The 15,716-nt window shown below is 41.0% G+C and overlaps 1 protein-coding gene and 1 pseudogene across 2 annotated transcripts; both read left to right on the top strand.

Moving 5' to 3' along the window:
- Positions 1-191: 191 nt before the first annotated feature.
- LOC309489991 (uncharacterized protein) lies at positions 192-11,005 on the top strand (the record flags this gene model as incomplete). Its single annotated transcript, XM_082158945.1, has 5 exons — positions 192-200; positions 1,540-1,690; positions 1,881-2,011; positions 2,452-4,548; positions 10,982-11,005. 5 exons carry the CDS (start codon positions 192-194, stop codon positions 11,003-11,005), a joined length of 2,412 nt encoding a protein of 803 aa, XP_082015071.1.
- Positions 11,006-13,820: 2,815 nt separating this feature from the next.
- On the top strand, positions 13,821-15,222 carry LOC309489990 (annotated as a pseudogene). Its single transcript has 4 exons — positions 13,821-13,943; positions 14,141-14,166; positions 14,909-15,021; positions 15,212-15,222. The product of its transcript is annotated as an uncharacterized misc_RNA (transcript).
- The last annotated feature ends 494 nt before the right edge of the window (positions 15,223-15,716 follow it).

Raw genomic sequence — 15,716 nt, 5'->3', positions numbered from 1 at the left:
AATAACCATATATGGAAATAAAGCTGGCAGTTTGACCAATCACAGGACTCTTACTGCCAAGGTGCAGACAGCCTTACTATATAATGTAAAGAGCAAATTATGTAAATTAACAATTAATAAAAAGTCCAGATGCAAAAATATAAAAAGTATTTGAATGAGAAGTGTGTTGTCCCTAAACGCACAGAGAGTAGATGGAAACGGTAAGTCACATGAAGTTTTGGGATTTTTTGAAGTTTTTGACTGGATGAAAACTCTTAACTGGCCTTTTCACCTACGATCAACGTGAATGAGTTGTTTTTTATAACAAATGATATTACTGAATGAATAAACTGAAATGTGTTTAATAAAACTCAATGTATTATACTTAAAACAAAGAATGCACAACATTTATTGATACAATCAATGTCCATGACTTTTCCATGGCTTTAAACATAGGCTATAGCCTACATAGGCCAATATATAAAATTGTAAATTAACAATTATATTTTCTTTATATAAATTAATAATTGTATTTATATAATTTAATAATTCTAAATTGTCTTTTTCATTTTCTTTTTTATTATTTCGTAATGACTGCTTTAAGACTGTTTAACATACTGTCCTAATTGTTTTTGAATGGAAAAGGAAAATTTTGCTGGTTGGGGGAATATGATATGAGTAAGCCTGAATTCAAGAATTTTCACTTCCTAGGGTAAAATTAGCTGAAAAATGTCCACATGTGGAAGAAGAAACAACTGTTTTTTTCATGTAAGTTTTTTTGTTCAGTCTTATTTTATTTTTTTTCCCCAAATGTTACAATAATGTTGCTTTAAAAAGGTTGTTCCTCATTAGCAGGGCTCTGGAGTTCAATCAACTTAGCCCCTTCTGGTGAGATATTTAACCATATATATCCATTTCTTTACATGAATGTAAATAATTGCAACTAAAATCAGTTCAGTATCAGTTATTTTGCTTTTACCATATGTTGACTAGGAGACACTGAGAAGGGGTTAACCAGCAAACCCACGGTGCAAAGCAGGTGTCTCTCTGCAGATTTGGAGGTAACATCATTTACGCATCAAGAATCCTCCAGTTCGGACTGTAGAGGTCTCAATGTTTACCAGGTAAAAGGGAGTACACTTATGCTGCATTTTCACATTAACATGTGTCACACACACATACGCTGTGACACATGTGCACACACAGTGGGTTTCTGTCTTTTATATGGGGCTTTCCATAGACATAATGATTTTTGTTCCATAGACATAATGATTTTGGTCATTTTTTCTTATCTTCTAACTCTAAACACAACCCTCACAAAAAAACATTCGGCATTTTGACATTAAAACAACAACAACAACATATATATAAGACCAAAAATGTCTCCACAAGATCAAATATTTCTGGTATTACTATCATTGTGGGGACATTTCATCACAACATTAAACAAGAACAATCATGCTCACCAAACAAAACATCAAAGAACCGTTTCAGTCTTTCAACCGTTTTCTTTTTACTTATGACCATATATAATGGTAATGTATTGTTCATCTCTAACAGGACTATGAAGATGAATCCATTTCCATTGCAGAAGAAGGGTCAGTCAGGGAACAAATGAAGGAGGACAACAAACTGAGGATGGTGAATCCTGCTGAACAAGGAGTGGTAGATCAGACCACATGTACTGGTCTACAACATAACGGTTCAATAGGTATGAACATTTCAATCTTGTATTAAGTTTTGTTTGGATAATGGTGTAAAAGGATATATAATATGGTATTGCAGCTGATAATTTGTGTGATACATAACCTATACATTTCTTTGCATGATAATTTCAACTAAAATCACCATCATCTTTATCAAGTATAAGTTATTTTGCTTTTACCATGTTGCCTCCATAGGACACACTGAGAAGGGGTTAACCAGCAAACCCACGGTGCAAAGCAGGTGTCTCTCTGCAGATTTGGAGGTAACATCATTTACGCATCAAGAATCCTCCAGTTCGGACTGTAGAGGTCTCAATGTTTACCAGGTTAGAGGGAGTACACTTATGCTGCATTTTCACATTAACATGTGTCACACACACATACGCTGTGACACATGTGCACACACAGTGGGTTTCTGTCTTTTATATGGGGCTTTCCATAGACATAATGATTTTTGTTCCATAGACATAATGATTTTGGTCATTTTTTCTTATCTTCTAACTCTAAACACAACCCTCACAAAAAACATTCGGCATTTTGACATTAAAACAACAACAACAACAACAACAACATATTTATAAGACCAAAAATGTCTTCACAAGATAAAATATTTCTGGTATTACTATCATTGTGGGGACATTTCGTCACAACATTAAACAAGAACAATCATGCTCACCAAACAAAACATCAAAGAACCGTTTCAGTCTTTCAACCGTTTTCTTTTTACTTATGACCATAATGGTAATGTATTGTTCATCTCTAACAGGACTATGAAGATGAATCCATTTCCATTGCAGAAGAAGGGTCAGTCAGGGAACAAATGGAGGAGGACAACAAACTGAGGATGGTGAATCCTGCTGAACAAGGAGTGGTAGATCAGACCACATGTACTGGTCTACAACATAACGGTCCAGATGATGGTGACCAAAGGAGAAAGCAGCATGAACTATTAATGTTGGCATTAAAGTTAAAACATAATCTAACTGATGCAGTCATTGAGGACATGCTTAAGGTAATCAATGCAGTTAGTGAAAAACATGTTGTGTCCACATCAAAGTACTGTTTCTACAAAACTTTTGGTAAAGTCAGAAACCATTTTCAGTTGCATCCAATTTGTAAACAGTGCTCTGCTATTATGCAGTCTGATGAGAAATTAGCTAAATGTAACAGTTGTGGGGAGACATGCGACTTGAACAAACACATGAAAGAGGGAAACTTTTTCATTGAACTACCCCTGGAAGGCCAACTCAGAAATATACTACAAAATGACGAAATTCGTTCACACATCGTAACACCTGCACCTACAAAGACTTCTGTCTGTGACATCTATGATGGACAGCTGTACAAGGAAGCTTTAAAAAACAGTAAATCTCATGGCAGTGTGAACCACCTTTCACTAACATTTAGCTGTGATGGCATACCACTGTATCGTTCATCTAAATGCAGCTGTTGGCCCTTGCTCTATACCATTAATGAACTTGACCCAGCAGTGAGATCAAAGCATGTGATGCTTGCTGCTCTGTGGGTTGGTGGAGAAAAGCCAAACATGAACACATTTCTTGAACCTTTTGTGAAAGAATGTGTTCACTTGGAACAGGCTGGCTTCAAATGGTCAGTTGGACATGCGACATACACAACTAAAGTTCTTCCTTTGGTATTAGTCAGTGATTCTGTTGCCAGGCCACTTCTACAAAATTTCAAACAGTTCAATGGGGAATTTGGATGTTCATTTTGTGTACAGAAAGGAGTCATGGTAGAAAAAGGACAAGGCCATACAAGGGTTTACCCTTTCGAAACAAAGTGTGATTTAAGAAGTCACACTCAAACCATCAATTTTGCTGAAAGTGCACTGGAGAAGTGCACACCTGTAATGGGTGTTAAAGGGCCCTCAGTACTCTCACTGTTGCCAGGCTTTAACATCATACATGGCTGTGTTCCAGACTACATGCATTGTGTTCTTCTTGGTGTTGCCAGGGCCTACACTAACCTGTGGTTCTGCAGTGAGAACAGTGGACAGCCATGGTATGTTGGAAGGTCTGTCTCAGAAGTGGATGATAGACTTTGCAGCATTCAACCACCCCGTGGTGTTTCTAGAATCCCTCGATCTGTGACTGAAAGGCATTTTTGGAAAGCACATGAGTGGTACATGTGGTTGTTCTTCTACAGTGTACCTGTGTTAAAGGGCACACTCCCTGAAAGGTTCCTTGTCCACTGGGCAAAACTTATGAAGGGTGTTGGTTTGCTCCTCTTAGAATCTATCACTTCAGAAGAGATCACAGAGGCTGACAAATTGCTTAATGCATTTGTGCAGGAAGCAGAAGGACTTTATGGTGTTTGTAATATGACATTCAACATTCATCTGTGTCTGCATTTGGCCCAAAGTGTTAAAGACTGGGGGCCACTCTGGACTCACTCTGCTTTTGTTTTTGAAAGCTACAACAGAGAATTGCTTGAGATGGTAAAGAGCACACAGGGTGTTGCTTTACAGATTTCCAAAACCTTTTTGTTAGAGAAGGCACTTCCAGTCTATGGCAAATCTTTGATGAGTTATGCTCCCATTGAGGTCAAAGACACATTTGAGATGTTAACTACATCTAAGAAGACAGTTCAAATGGTAGAACAGTTTGAAGGAGTCACTGCACTTGGCAGACCACAAAGAAAATTGCTAGAACATGACGACTATCTAGCACTCCACAGTCTTGTGCACTCTTTAAAGAAAGACATTGTCAACTACTATGACAGAGTAGTAGTTGATGGTCAAATAATACATGCAGAGAGTTATGCCAGGGAGACGAAGAGAAACTCTCACATTGTCTTCCTTAAAGATGATGATGATGATGATGATGATGATGATGCCTTCTTGGTGAGAAGGTTTATCTTTGCAGATTTGGGGACCGGAGGCATGTGCTATGCCATTGGTCACTATTTTCAGAAGCGAAAGCATAATTTTTTCTCATCCTTAAGCAACCCATGCCATTTTGTTGCTGTTGATAAAACTACTGGCCATCTAACAGCCATTCCTGCCAGTAAGATCAAACAGAAGAGTTTATTTGTGTGTCTACCAGGACTGAGAGTGGACTACATTTTTAAGTTTCTTAATCGCTATGAGCTGACTACATAATAGACCAACATCAAAAGGAAGTGCAGTGCTGCTGCAGAAAGAAAGAAAGAAATACTGGATTGAAAGACATTTCTAGGAAGATACAACATAACCATTAACAGTTTTATAACATTGTTTTTTCATTTTTGATCAAATGTAAATATTATCACTAAAATAAGAATGTTTTTTTAAGATTGAGATTACCACATGGAGGACTTGTTATACTCTCATTGACATAAGCTTTTACTTATAGATACAGGGGGTCAATACCCAATCTGCTTATAAGGTCATTAGGCCAGTACTGATGCAGTAAATAAAATCAGAATATAAGATAAAATGTTTTTTCTGAAACTTGATTGTGATATTGAGTGGATTGAGTGAATTGTAATGCATCTCAAGTGTTCACTGTAAATAGAATGAGAAAAGCATATATATTGACAATAAATATCACAATATATTCCCATGTTTGAATGTCTTCAATATAATATATAATATAATATAGCTTAATATAATGCATAATTGGTAAATGGTGTAGGAACAAAAAGATGAATAGCAAAAAAGTAACTCGCTTGATTAAAAATATACATATGCGTTTAAGGATCACTGGAGGCAAGTTGCAAAACTTAAGTGCAGTTTAATTAATAAACTAAAAACAAAGGCTTGACATGACATAGAATAAAACAAAGACCATAACCTCACCAACAGCAGTACAAGGCAAACATGACAAGTAACAAGGCAAACATGAGGGCTTAAATATACACAAGCTAATGACAAGACAAGGGACACCTGTGAACAAAACAATGAACCAATGAGAACAAGACACATGAACAGGGGAGTACATGGCAGGTTCAGAAGACATGACAAACCAGGGAAGCACATGACAAGAAACTGAAACATGACAATGACCTGAAACAAAACCCAACACCATCTGTGACAATGTGACACTATTCATGCCTCATGTATTTTCATATGACATGAGGCATGAAATATATTGTCACATATATGTACACATATTTATACATGCAACATGTAGATCAACTGTTATGCTTGAATTTTTATGCATGTTGAAAATATATTTTCAAAATATATTTCAATATATTTAACAGTGTTTCATATATATGTGAATATATTGCATTTCTGTATGGGAAATCATCAAGGAGGTATCAGATCCAGAATCCTTCACAGGCTGACGGAACGCCTCCTGGTCTGGGCTCAGCACAATATGCGCTCGCTCAGGGCAGCGCATGTGCCCGGCCATCTGAATGTGGGACCAGACAGACTGTCCAGAAACAATCTTCCGACGGGAGAATGGTCTTTACACCCACAGACAGTCAAACTGCTATGGAGGACATTTGGCAGAGCGAAAATAGACCTATTTGCGTCTCAAGAGAACGCTCATTGTCAGGAATTTTTCTCCAAGAGCAGGGACGCGCTGGCTCACGTCTGGCCCCGCTGCCCGCTCTATGCGTTTCCCCCTGTCACGCTCCTACCCCAGGTGTTAGAGCGAATCAGGGAGAGCGGATGCCCAGTGCTACTCGTCGCCCCATTTTGGACAAACCAAGTCTGGTTTCCAGTCCTGATGCAGCTGACGAGTACCGCCCCGTGGCCGATACCGGTGAGGAGGGATCTCCTCTCGCAGGCAAACGGCTCGATCTGGCATCCTTGCCCGGAGCGTTGGTCCCTACATGTGTGGGCCATCAACGGGTACCCGTTAACCTCCCAGCGGGAGTGTTAAACACGATCACACAGGCTAGAGCTCCATCTACGAGGCGGCTCTATTCCTCAAAATGGTCTGTGTTCACTAGCTGGTGTACAGCGAGTTGTACTCCGCCCTCACGCTGTGGGGTGCCGGAGGTTCTCTCCTTTTTACAAGAGCTTCTGGATAAGGGCAGAACCCCATCCACGCTCAAAGTTTATGTGGCGGCCATAGCAGCGTTCGCTGAACCACCGCTCGGCCAGTCATTAGGAAGGAACGATCTGGTCATTCGCTTCCTTAGAGGAGCTAAGAGGCTGAACCCTCCCAGACCTCCCTCAGTTCCCGTTTGGGACCTTTCCACGGTTCTGGAAGCCATGAAAGGTGCCCCATTCGAGCCAATACAGTCAATAGACCTGAAACTCTTGTCTTTCAAAACAGTGTTTCTTCTGGCTCTCGCTTCAGTGAAGTGCATAGGGGATTTGCAAGCGCTCTCAGTGAGCGCGACGTGTATGGAGTTTGGGCCTAATGACTCGAGAGTCATACTCAAACCAAAGCACGGATATGTTCCTAAATCCCTCAATACACCGTTTAGGGCACAGGTGATCTCCCTGTCGGCCCTGCCGGTATCTGAAGAGGAAGGGGACGCAGGCTTCCTTTGCCCGGTCAGGGCGTTAAGGGCCTATGTGTCTCGCTCATCTGTTTTCAGACAGACGGAGCAGCTCTTTGTTTTGTTCAGCGGACGTTCTAAGGGACTAGCTGCGTCAAAACAGAGTCTATCCAGATGGATAGTTGATGCTATAGCGCTAGCTTACACATCCAAGGGCCTGCAATGCCCGATAGGTGTCAAAGCGCACTCCACAAGAGGCATGGCCTCGTCGTGGGCTTGGTCCTGTGGGATTGCCTTGCAATATATCTGTATGGCGGCAGGCTGGGCCTCCCCGTCTACATTTATAAGGTTTTATAACCTCGAGGTTCCCGCTTTGCAAGCTAGGTTGCTCTCGGTTTAATTTTTCTCAGGATGCTGAAACTGCTAGAGCGTCGATCACTGATCGTCTGTATACTTCTGTGGGCAGTGCGTAAGTCCCCCATATTTATCAGTCCAGGCCGAGTTCGCCCTGGCTGTGTGGAACACTTGATATAACATGCTCTTATCAGAGCTCCATATTACAGGAATGATGCTATTCTAGCCCCTCTTCCCGGATTCTCTGTGAGTCTCTTGTGATTAGGCACTGTATGAGCCCCGGGCACCTGCCCTTGGGACTTTAGTGTTATGTCTCAAGCACGCACGGCGTTTTACATTGTGTTCCCCTAGCGTAAGATACTTACGCAAGTACGAGAGACCTCTCGTAAGAGAACGTACTCGGTTACTAACGTAACCTCGGTTCTCTCTAGAAGAGGGAACGAGTACTTGCGTATCTTGCCGTGCATGCGTCATGTTCTGATTCGCTTCAGCGATGGAAAAACTGACCAAACCAGCCTCTCTGGGCCGTATTTATAGCCCTAGCCCCACCCGCTTTCGGCGGGACATGACGTATTGGGCGCGAAGCACCCTCATTGGTTCTGACGTCATGAGGGGCCTCTATCGATAGGCTGGTGCAGTTGCCGCAGTGCAGCCAATGGGCGTGCAAGCTGTCTTGCCCATGTCTGCATGCTGCTGCAATGTGTTTTACATTATTGCAAAATTAAGGATAATTTTTGGCTTCAATATCTCGAGGAAAAGAGGTTTTCTCCTAGCGTAAGATACTTACGCAAGTACGAGAGACCTCTCGTAAGAGAACTACTAAATATGCATGATGCTGTTGGAGCGTTTACGCCCCATCCGCATATTGGCTTTCCAAACTAACAGTGTTTCACAAAACTTAAATCAATGTATCGTTTTATGTGAATGATTAGGCAGGATGATTTTCACATCATTTTGAAGAAAAAACTCTAGGCGACGACATCCATTAGTCAAAAGTCTTATTGACACATATTTAGTATGTGTTTTGTGGCCTTATTTCAGAAACTTTAGTTTTTAGTTTTTTCAATAACCATGCATAAACATTATTCTCTCAAAAATACAAACATGTACATGCATGTTGCTCACATATTATGGTAGCCCTGTTTGTGCTAAATAGAGTGTAATTATACCTTTGCCATTTATATGTTTATAAGCAACTGAAAAAAGCACAAATGTCAGGGCATGTCAGAACATCTCAAGGACCCCAAAAACCCCTCAGACCCCAGAGGGTTAATTTCACACACATGCACCTATACACAGGGTTCTCAAGTCTCACGCATTGGCCGTGAGACACACGCAATTCAACCAGTTCACACGCTCACACGCCACACCATGTATTTCTCACGCTGAAAAGGCAATGCCAACCAAGTTGTCCTGCAAGCTTTATATATAACGTTTTATACGAGGCGCAGGCGCACAAAGTGAAGTTTCCTACCGCCAGCACGTATATCTCGGCCAGATTGCGTTCGTTACTAGGCAACATAGATGCGCGAACACACAGAAGTTGACGGAACATTCTCGGCCACCGTTAGTGGGTATGGGAAGGAATGAAGATGTATTTCTTCATTTTATATGCTCTGCACGGAACACTGTCATCCATTATGACAGTGAAAATGTCTGGCATCGAGCCACAGTGCTTCAAGGAGGAGCCCCCTACCCCTGTTATCAAGGCATCAAAATGTGCAACAAACAACATAAAACACATTTCATAAGCTGGAGTGTGTAAGTTACTCTTGTGTACACACACACACAAACACAAACACAAACACACACAGCACACACACACACACACGCACACACACACACACACACACACACACTTTAATACTCTAATATGTCATTTATTCACAATGTCCCACCACACAATAAATCATTATACCATTTCGACTGGCCACATTCAAAATGCAAAAAGATTTGGAGCAATTTGTTATATTTTTGTCATTTTTGTATATTTGTAATTTTTAAATATAACATTAAAGAGTATATTTGATGTGATGAATTGCTCTGTCATTTATCAGATTTACCAATTGTTATAATTTCAATTTGTGCTGGTTAATTATGAACAATGGGTAAAATTGGGGGGCGGGGCTCCATTAGGTCTCCTCTCCTAACTGCATGTGATCTCACTCCAAGCTTTTGATAAAACTTGAGAACCCTGCCTATACAGCAGTTTATAGATTAACATGATGGCACAGGCTAGTCGATGAGATGAATAAACGTAATTCCACAACAACTAAGTTACATAAATGTATCCACTAACCATTCAGAAATGTCCATGTGCAGTCTAACAGTTGCAGCCTCTTCCTGATCTCTCCATCTGTGTCTGACTCCGGCTCAAACATGTGAGTCTGCTCTCGCCACTGGGTGTTATTGACATTTAGGCTGAGAGAAATTCGGCTGTTGTGTTGATCCAGTCTCTGAAGCTCGTGTAATGGATCGGCCTCTTCTGAACGGAGGCGGAGCAGAAGCTCATTTACATTTAAAGGGACACACACAAAAACGGAGCATTTTCCCTCACACCCAAAAAGGGACAACTTTGAAAAGCTATAATAAATGATCTGGATGGTATTTTGAGCTGAAACTTCACAGACACATTCTGAGGACATCAGAGATTTATATTACATCATGTGAAAATGGGCATTATAGTTCACCTTTAAATTGTTACCGATATTAAACATCATAGATTTCCATCAAAGCTTGATAAAATAACAGCAACTTGTGCAAATACAAACTTAAAACAATCAAAATGATTCACGTGTATATCTCTACTTGAAAATCAGAGACATAAGCTTGAACACACACAGCTTTTATTTATGATTCGAGGCTCACAGTAACTCAGATTGTTTTGTGTATCGAACACATGGACTGAGTCTGAAATCACAGAGTAGGTACTTATTTATTTTTAACGAGTAATTACTTTGCAACCTCTAAAAAAGTATTTTCTTCATAGTATGAGTGTGTGTAGTATGAATGTAATCTGGACGTACTACATTCGCCATGATGTCATTATCATGTGACCTACTATTGTCAGTTGCGTCACTTCACTGTCATTCATAAATCCTCTCCTGTGGCCTCATGGGATAGTAAAGTGTCCATCATACACACACTTCAGATCTCACTGGAAGTAGTAGATCATCCAGGGACTTTTTACCTGTTCTTTTATGAGTGAATTCAGACATACTTCTTTAGTCACAAACTATATTTCACCTACTATATAGTAGTGAAGTATGTGATGTCAGATGCAGCCGTGGTCTTAGAGGAAAGGTGAACAGAAATCGAGCGCAGTGTTAGTTCAGACAGGCCACGTAGGCATAGGCTGCTGCGATCAGCTGTCAAATCACACCAACCACTACCATTCTCCTATTAGACCGGGAGGATATATATACGTGGCACTATTGCTCGGTAAGCATGCTCAAACCGCTCGCAACCCTCCTGCCCTCACCACTGTAAGTATCAAGCATATTTCTGTGCACCTTCTGGCTGTCGTCTCTTTGTTTCAGATTACTGAGGCTTTCAAGTCCTAGCTGTCACGGACATCATCGCCGAGAGACTGTCATCCTCATAGCCAAGCTACAGTATACGTCTACATGTTAAAACTGTTTTACTTTAAAGACATTACTAAAGTGTCTTAATCATCTGTATATCTGTAACGATGCAGCGCATCTTTATTTATTCTTTATTTATCTTTATTTAGAGTGGTCAGACAGGCAGGGTAAAACAACAGCAGACAGAACAACGGAGAGAACACAGAGCAGATCGGGGTCACAGGCAGAAGTCAGGGCAGGCAGCAAAAGGCAAAGTCCAATTAACAATCCGGGTAAAGGCAGGCAGAGAACAATCAGGAGTCGAGATACACAGTCCAAGGTCAGTAAATGAGAACAGCAAACACAGGAATAAACGCTCGGAATTGAAAGCCAGGGCAATGCAATACTTCGCAGAGAAGTGGAGTGTGGAAGTGGCTTTTATGTGTGTGTGAATGAGGTGCAGGTGTGTGTAATCAGTGCAGTGCAGGTGTATGAAGTAATCAGTCCAGGTAGATGCAGGATGGGAATTGTAGTCTGAGTAAATATGATAGTCCGGTGTGGAGTGCCCTCTGGTGGCTCTCAAGGGCACTCCAGCTGGTGACCGTTACAATATCACTCAAGCTGATGGGTCCATGGGGGGTTAATGCTAAAGCTCTGTATGTCATTAATTATGGACCAAGAACCCCCATAAGGAACCATACCGCCAAAGATAAATTGTGTTTAATAAACGTCTCCGGTTATGTATGTAACCATGGTTCCCTGAGAGGGAACGAGACGCTGCGTCAAGCGCTGCGGGAACGCCCCTGCGTGATCGCGTCATGAAGCACTCGTGAAATCAGTCCAATGGCGTGACGGGACATCATAGGCGGGTGACGTCATTGACCAGGAAACTATAAAGCACCCCTGGACCAAACAATGTCAGCTTCTGATAGGTCGAACAAGTTGGTCACAGGCATGCCGGGAGTATGGCAAAGCGACGCAGCGTCTCGTTCCCTCTCAGGGAACCATGGTTACATACGTAACCTGAGACGTTCCCTTTCAAGGGAACTCGCGCTGCATCAAGCGCTGCGGGAACTGAATACCCACGTCGCCATAGTCCTCAAGTGCCTGTATATGTGAAATCGTAATGCACATTATACTAAAAACACCCGAGAACCCGGAGTAGAAGCCACATCCAGGTTATAAAACCTTACAAAAGTGTGCGGAGAGGACCACCCTGCCGCATCACATACCTCTTGAAGTGAAACCCCTGACAATAGGGTCATAGAAGCAGCCATACTCCTAGTCGAGTGGGCTCGGACCTTTAGTGGTGAAGGATGACCGGCCGACTCATATGCAAGTGAGATAGCCTCGACTATCCACTTACTTAAAGTCTGCTTAGATGCAGGCTTCCCTTTACTCGGGTACCCAAAACACACAAACAGTTGATCAGACTTGCGCCACAGGGCAGCTCTGTGGACATACGCATCTAAAGCCCTAACCGGGCAAAGTACGTTTAATTTCTCCTGGTCCTGGTTTTGGAATGGAGGCGGAGAAAAAGCCTGCAGCATTATTGGGCCCGCCACATTAGTGGGGACCTTAGGTACATATCCTTCCTTTGGAAACAGGAACGCTTTCACCATACCAGGCGCAAACTCAAGACACGAGGGAGCAACCGACAGCGACAGTGCTTGTAAATCCCCGATTCTTTTAACCCTCTGAGGTCTGAGCTGTTTTCTGGGCCCTGGAGGTGTTCTGACATGCTCTGACATTTGTGTTTTTTTCTGTTACTAGTGACATTTTCATGGCTAAAGTCTGATTACACTGTATTCAGCACAAACTCTGCTACAACTAGAACATCAAACTGGATTTATAACCTTTATTGCAAAGCTGAGTTACCACAGTCTGACAACTCATGTGCATTTATTTTCCATGTTAAACACAGGCCTAGTATTTAAATCACTGGACAGTCTCTCTCTTTACTAAAAGATAGCACAGCTAATGGCACCATCTTGTGACTGAAAATGGATAGACATGTGGCATTGTAATCAAATAGTTTAGTTAACTAGTGTAACCAGAAAAGTTAACACATAATGCAGATTAATAACGATAGGCTATATAAATTAACACATCAAAACTCTTCTAACCAGTAGATGTTGGTAGGACACAAAGTATTGTTAATTAATGTTATGTTAAATTGAATAGTCATCATCGTTAAAACAACTGACATTATTCAAACCATATTTCAAATTGAAGGTTGGTCATGTACCAGGTGGCTGTGGTGATCTGCAAAAAAACAAGCTTTAAAACACTTTTTTTCTTACTGCTGAAATTAGATTTCTTCATGAAATCAGAAACAGAACTAACAATCATTAGCTTAGATTATTACAAACCAATCACCAGAACAAATCACAGTGAAGAAGACTTGAGCGACATTGATTTTTACTGAATGCTTTGTTTAAGGTCGTCACCCATATGCTTTGTCTCCATTTCTAAGCACTGCCCTCTAAATGTACATAAACTACAATGTACACTGCCTTAGTTAGACTTGATGACTGCAGCTACCGACAGCTCGTGTTCTCAATAAAGAATCCTGCTGAAGATACAACCAAGTCTCCTGGTCTTCGCTTCTGAGTTTCCAACACAGTGATAGTGTTGGAAGACTATATCCGCCCTCGGGGTGAGGCCGTAATACTCTATTAATGATCCTGTGTCGGACCAGTGTATACCTGAGAAGGACGGCGAGAGTGTATAGATGCTTAAGACCTGGTGCTCACGTGTGGTTTGAGGTAGTGATAGCAGCTTCTTAATTTAAAGCAGAATCCATTAAAACAGAATGGATGTTTTAGCAGGTCCCCAAAAGAGAGAATATGGCTGGTACTTGTCTCTTATGGCACCAAACACAAAGGGACCGAAGTTTGCATAGCTTGATCCATCAAGACTCTATTGCAATTCACAGGTAAACAATCCCTCCTGTTGCATGCTAAACTTATAGTGTACAATATACTTTACTGAATAACCTAGCTTTGAAACTTTGTATCTTGAAGTCTGAAAGGTAAAGTAAGAATTGCTAGAATGTGATTGACAACCATGGGCTTTATTGTTTAAAGTCTCTGATCTCTGTTTTCTGTTTTCTGTTACTCCTGGCTGATCCAGGCACTGTCAGATTGTGTAAAAGATATGTAAGCTTAGCGTTAAGTTCTGCCAGGAAGACTCAATCAGCGCGTCATGAATTAACTCACTTCTAACCAATCATGTGTTAACACTCTCAGTATAAAAGAATGGTACTTACATCCGTCTGAGTTCGCAGATACTGACGGCGCCAATTACCTCCATCCTCCCCAACCACCTCCAAGATGGTCCTTTCCCTCCATCCTCCCCACCACCACCAGGATGGTCCCTTCCTTTGCCTCCAGGGGGTCGGCTGCGCCCCTGCCTTCATCTTCAGGCGGGATTTGCAGATTCCGTTACCCTCGCATTGCTTGCTAAGGACGGGGCCTACGCCAAAGACTATGCTTGCTGAGCTATTAATAAATTTACTTGTTATATCATTTTATCTCCCGAGTCTTTCTGGTAGAACTTCTAAAACCATTCAAGAATGAGACCATTGACCTGGTGGCTTGAATACATGCCATGGGCTTCATCCTCAGTATAAAACTTTCACTTTTGAAGCTGGTGTAGGCTAAGACTGAACTCGAGAGATAATATTTTTAGCTCAGTTCACATGTTCCAGGAAAAGTAAATATAACTCCTGGGGAAATAGACTAAATATAGAGTGGGATATACTCCACGGCCTGACTTAATGAAATGTATATACTAGCTTATCTAATCACTAGTTTGAGATGAATGAATAACTGAAAAACAGTTTACTTTTATTTTTTACTTTCTCCTCCAATTTCAGGGTCAGCTGTGGCCAAAATGATTTTTGGCCATTCGAAAAGCAGGACACTTGTGTGTTGAAACTCGCACTCATGACTACAGCGACTACTCTGGACGAGAGAAATGCATGGAAGTGCGTGTTGATGTGTTAAAGTCAGGTACTGATGTACATAAACTCATATGCCACTCTTAAAAATAAAGATTCCAAAAGGTTGTTTTTGCAGCAATGCCAAGGAAGAACCATTTTAAGCTCCTCAAAGAACCTTTCGGTTAACAGTTCTTATAAGAGCCATTTTCTCAGTTTGAAGAACATTTTAATAATCTAAAGAACCTTTTTCCACTATGAAGGTTCTTCATAGAACCATCAATGCCAATAAAGACCTTTACTTTCAAGACTGGTTGATAATGGAAACAGAATAATCAAATTAGTTATCTTTTTAAATATAATGTTTGCAGTGTTTCATAAATTATTGATCAGCTCTGCTGTCCTATTTGACTATATAATTCCATTGTACTACATAATGACTGCAGAACTGTGTATTCAACTATTTTTTTCGATCAATGACATCTAGTTCTATAACAGCAAAATGGGAAATTCTTTGATGTGTGTCACAGTGAGGATCTGTGACTAGAGACTCTTATTTTGGAAAAGACTCTTAGTATGACACTGAACTGAGAAAATGCATACATACAGACACTTTCACACTAACATCTTAACACACACTATCTGTTTTGCGCAGTTTTACACCAGTTAACGCAGATATATGTGTGTCACTGATTGTGTATTGTTTCGTGTTGTACCTGTCTTCACCATGCCTTTTTTTTCATTTACTGAGTTATTAATTTCTCGTTG

This window comes from Leuciscus leuciscus, assembly GCF_965113295.1.
Source record: "Leuciscus leuciscus genome assembly, chromosome: 25".
In the NCBI taxonomy this organism is placed as follows: domain Eukaryota; kingdom Metazoa; phylum Chordata; class Actinopteri; order Cypriniformes; family Leuciscidae; genus Leuciscus; species Leuciscus leuciscus.
The sequence above is the reverse complement of the archived record's forward strand: the minus strand, read 5'-3'. Positions and strand labels throughout refer to the sequence as shown.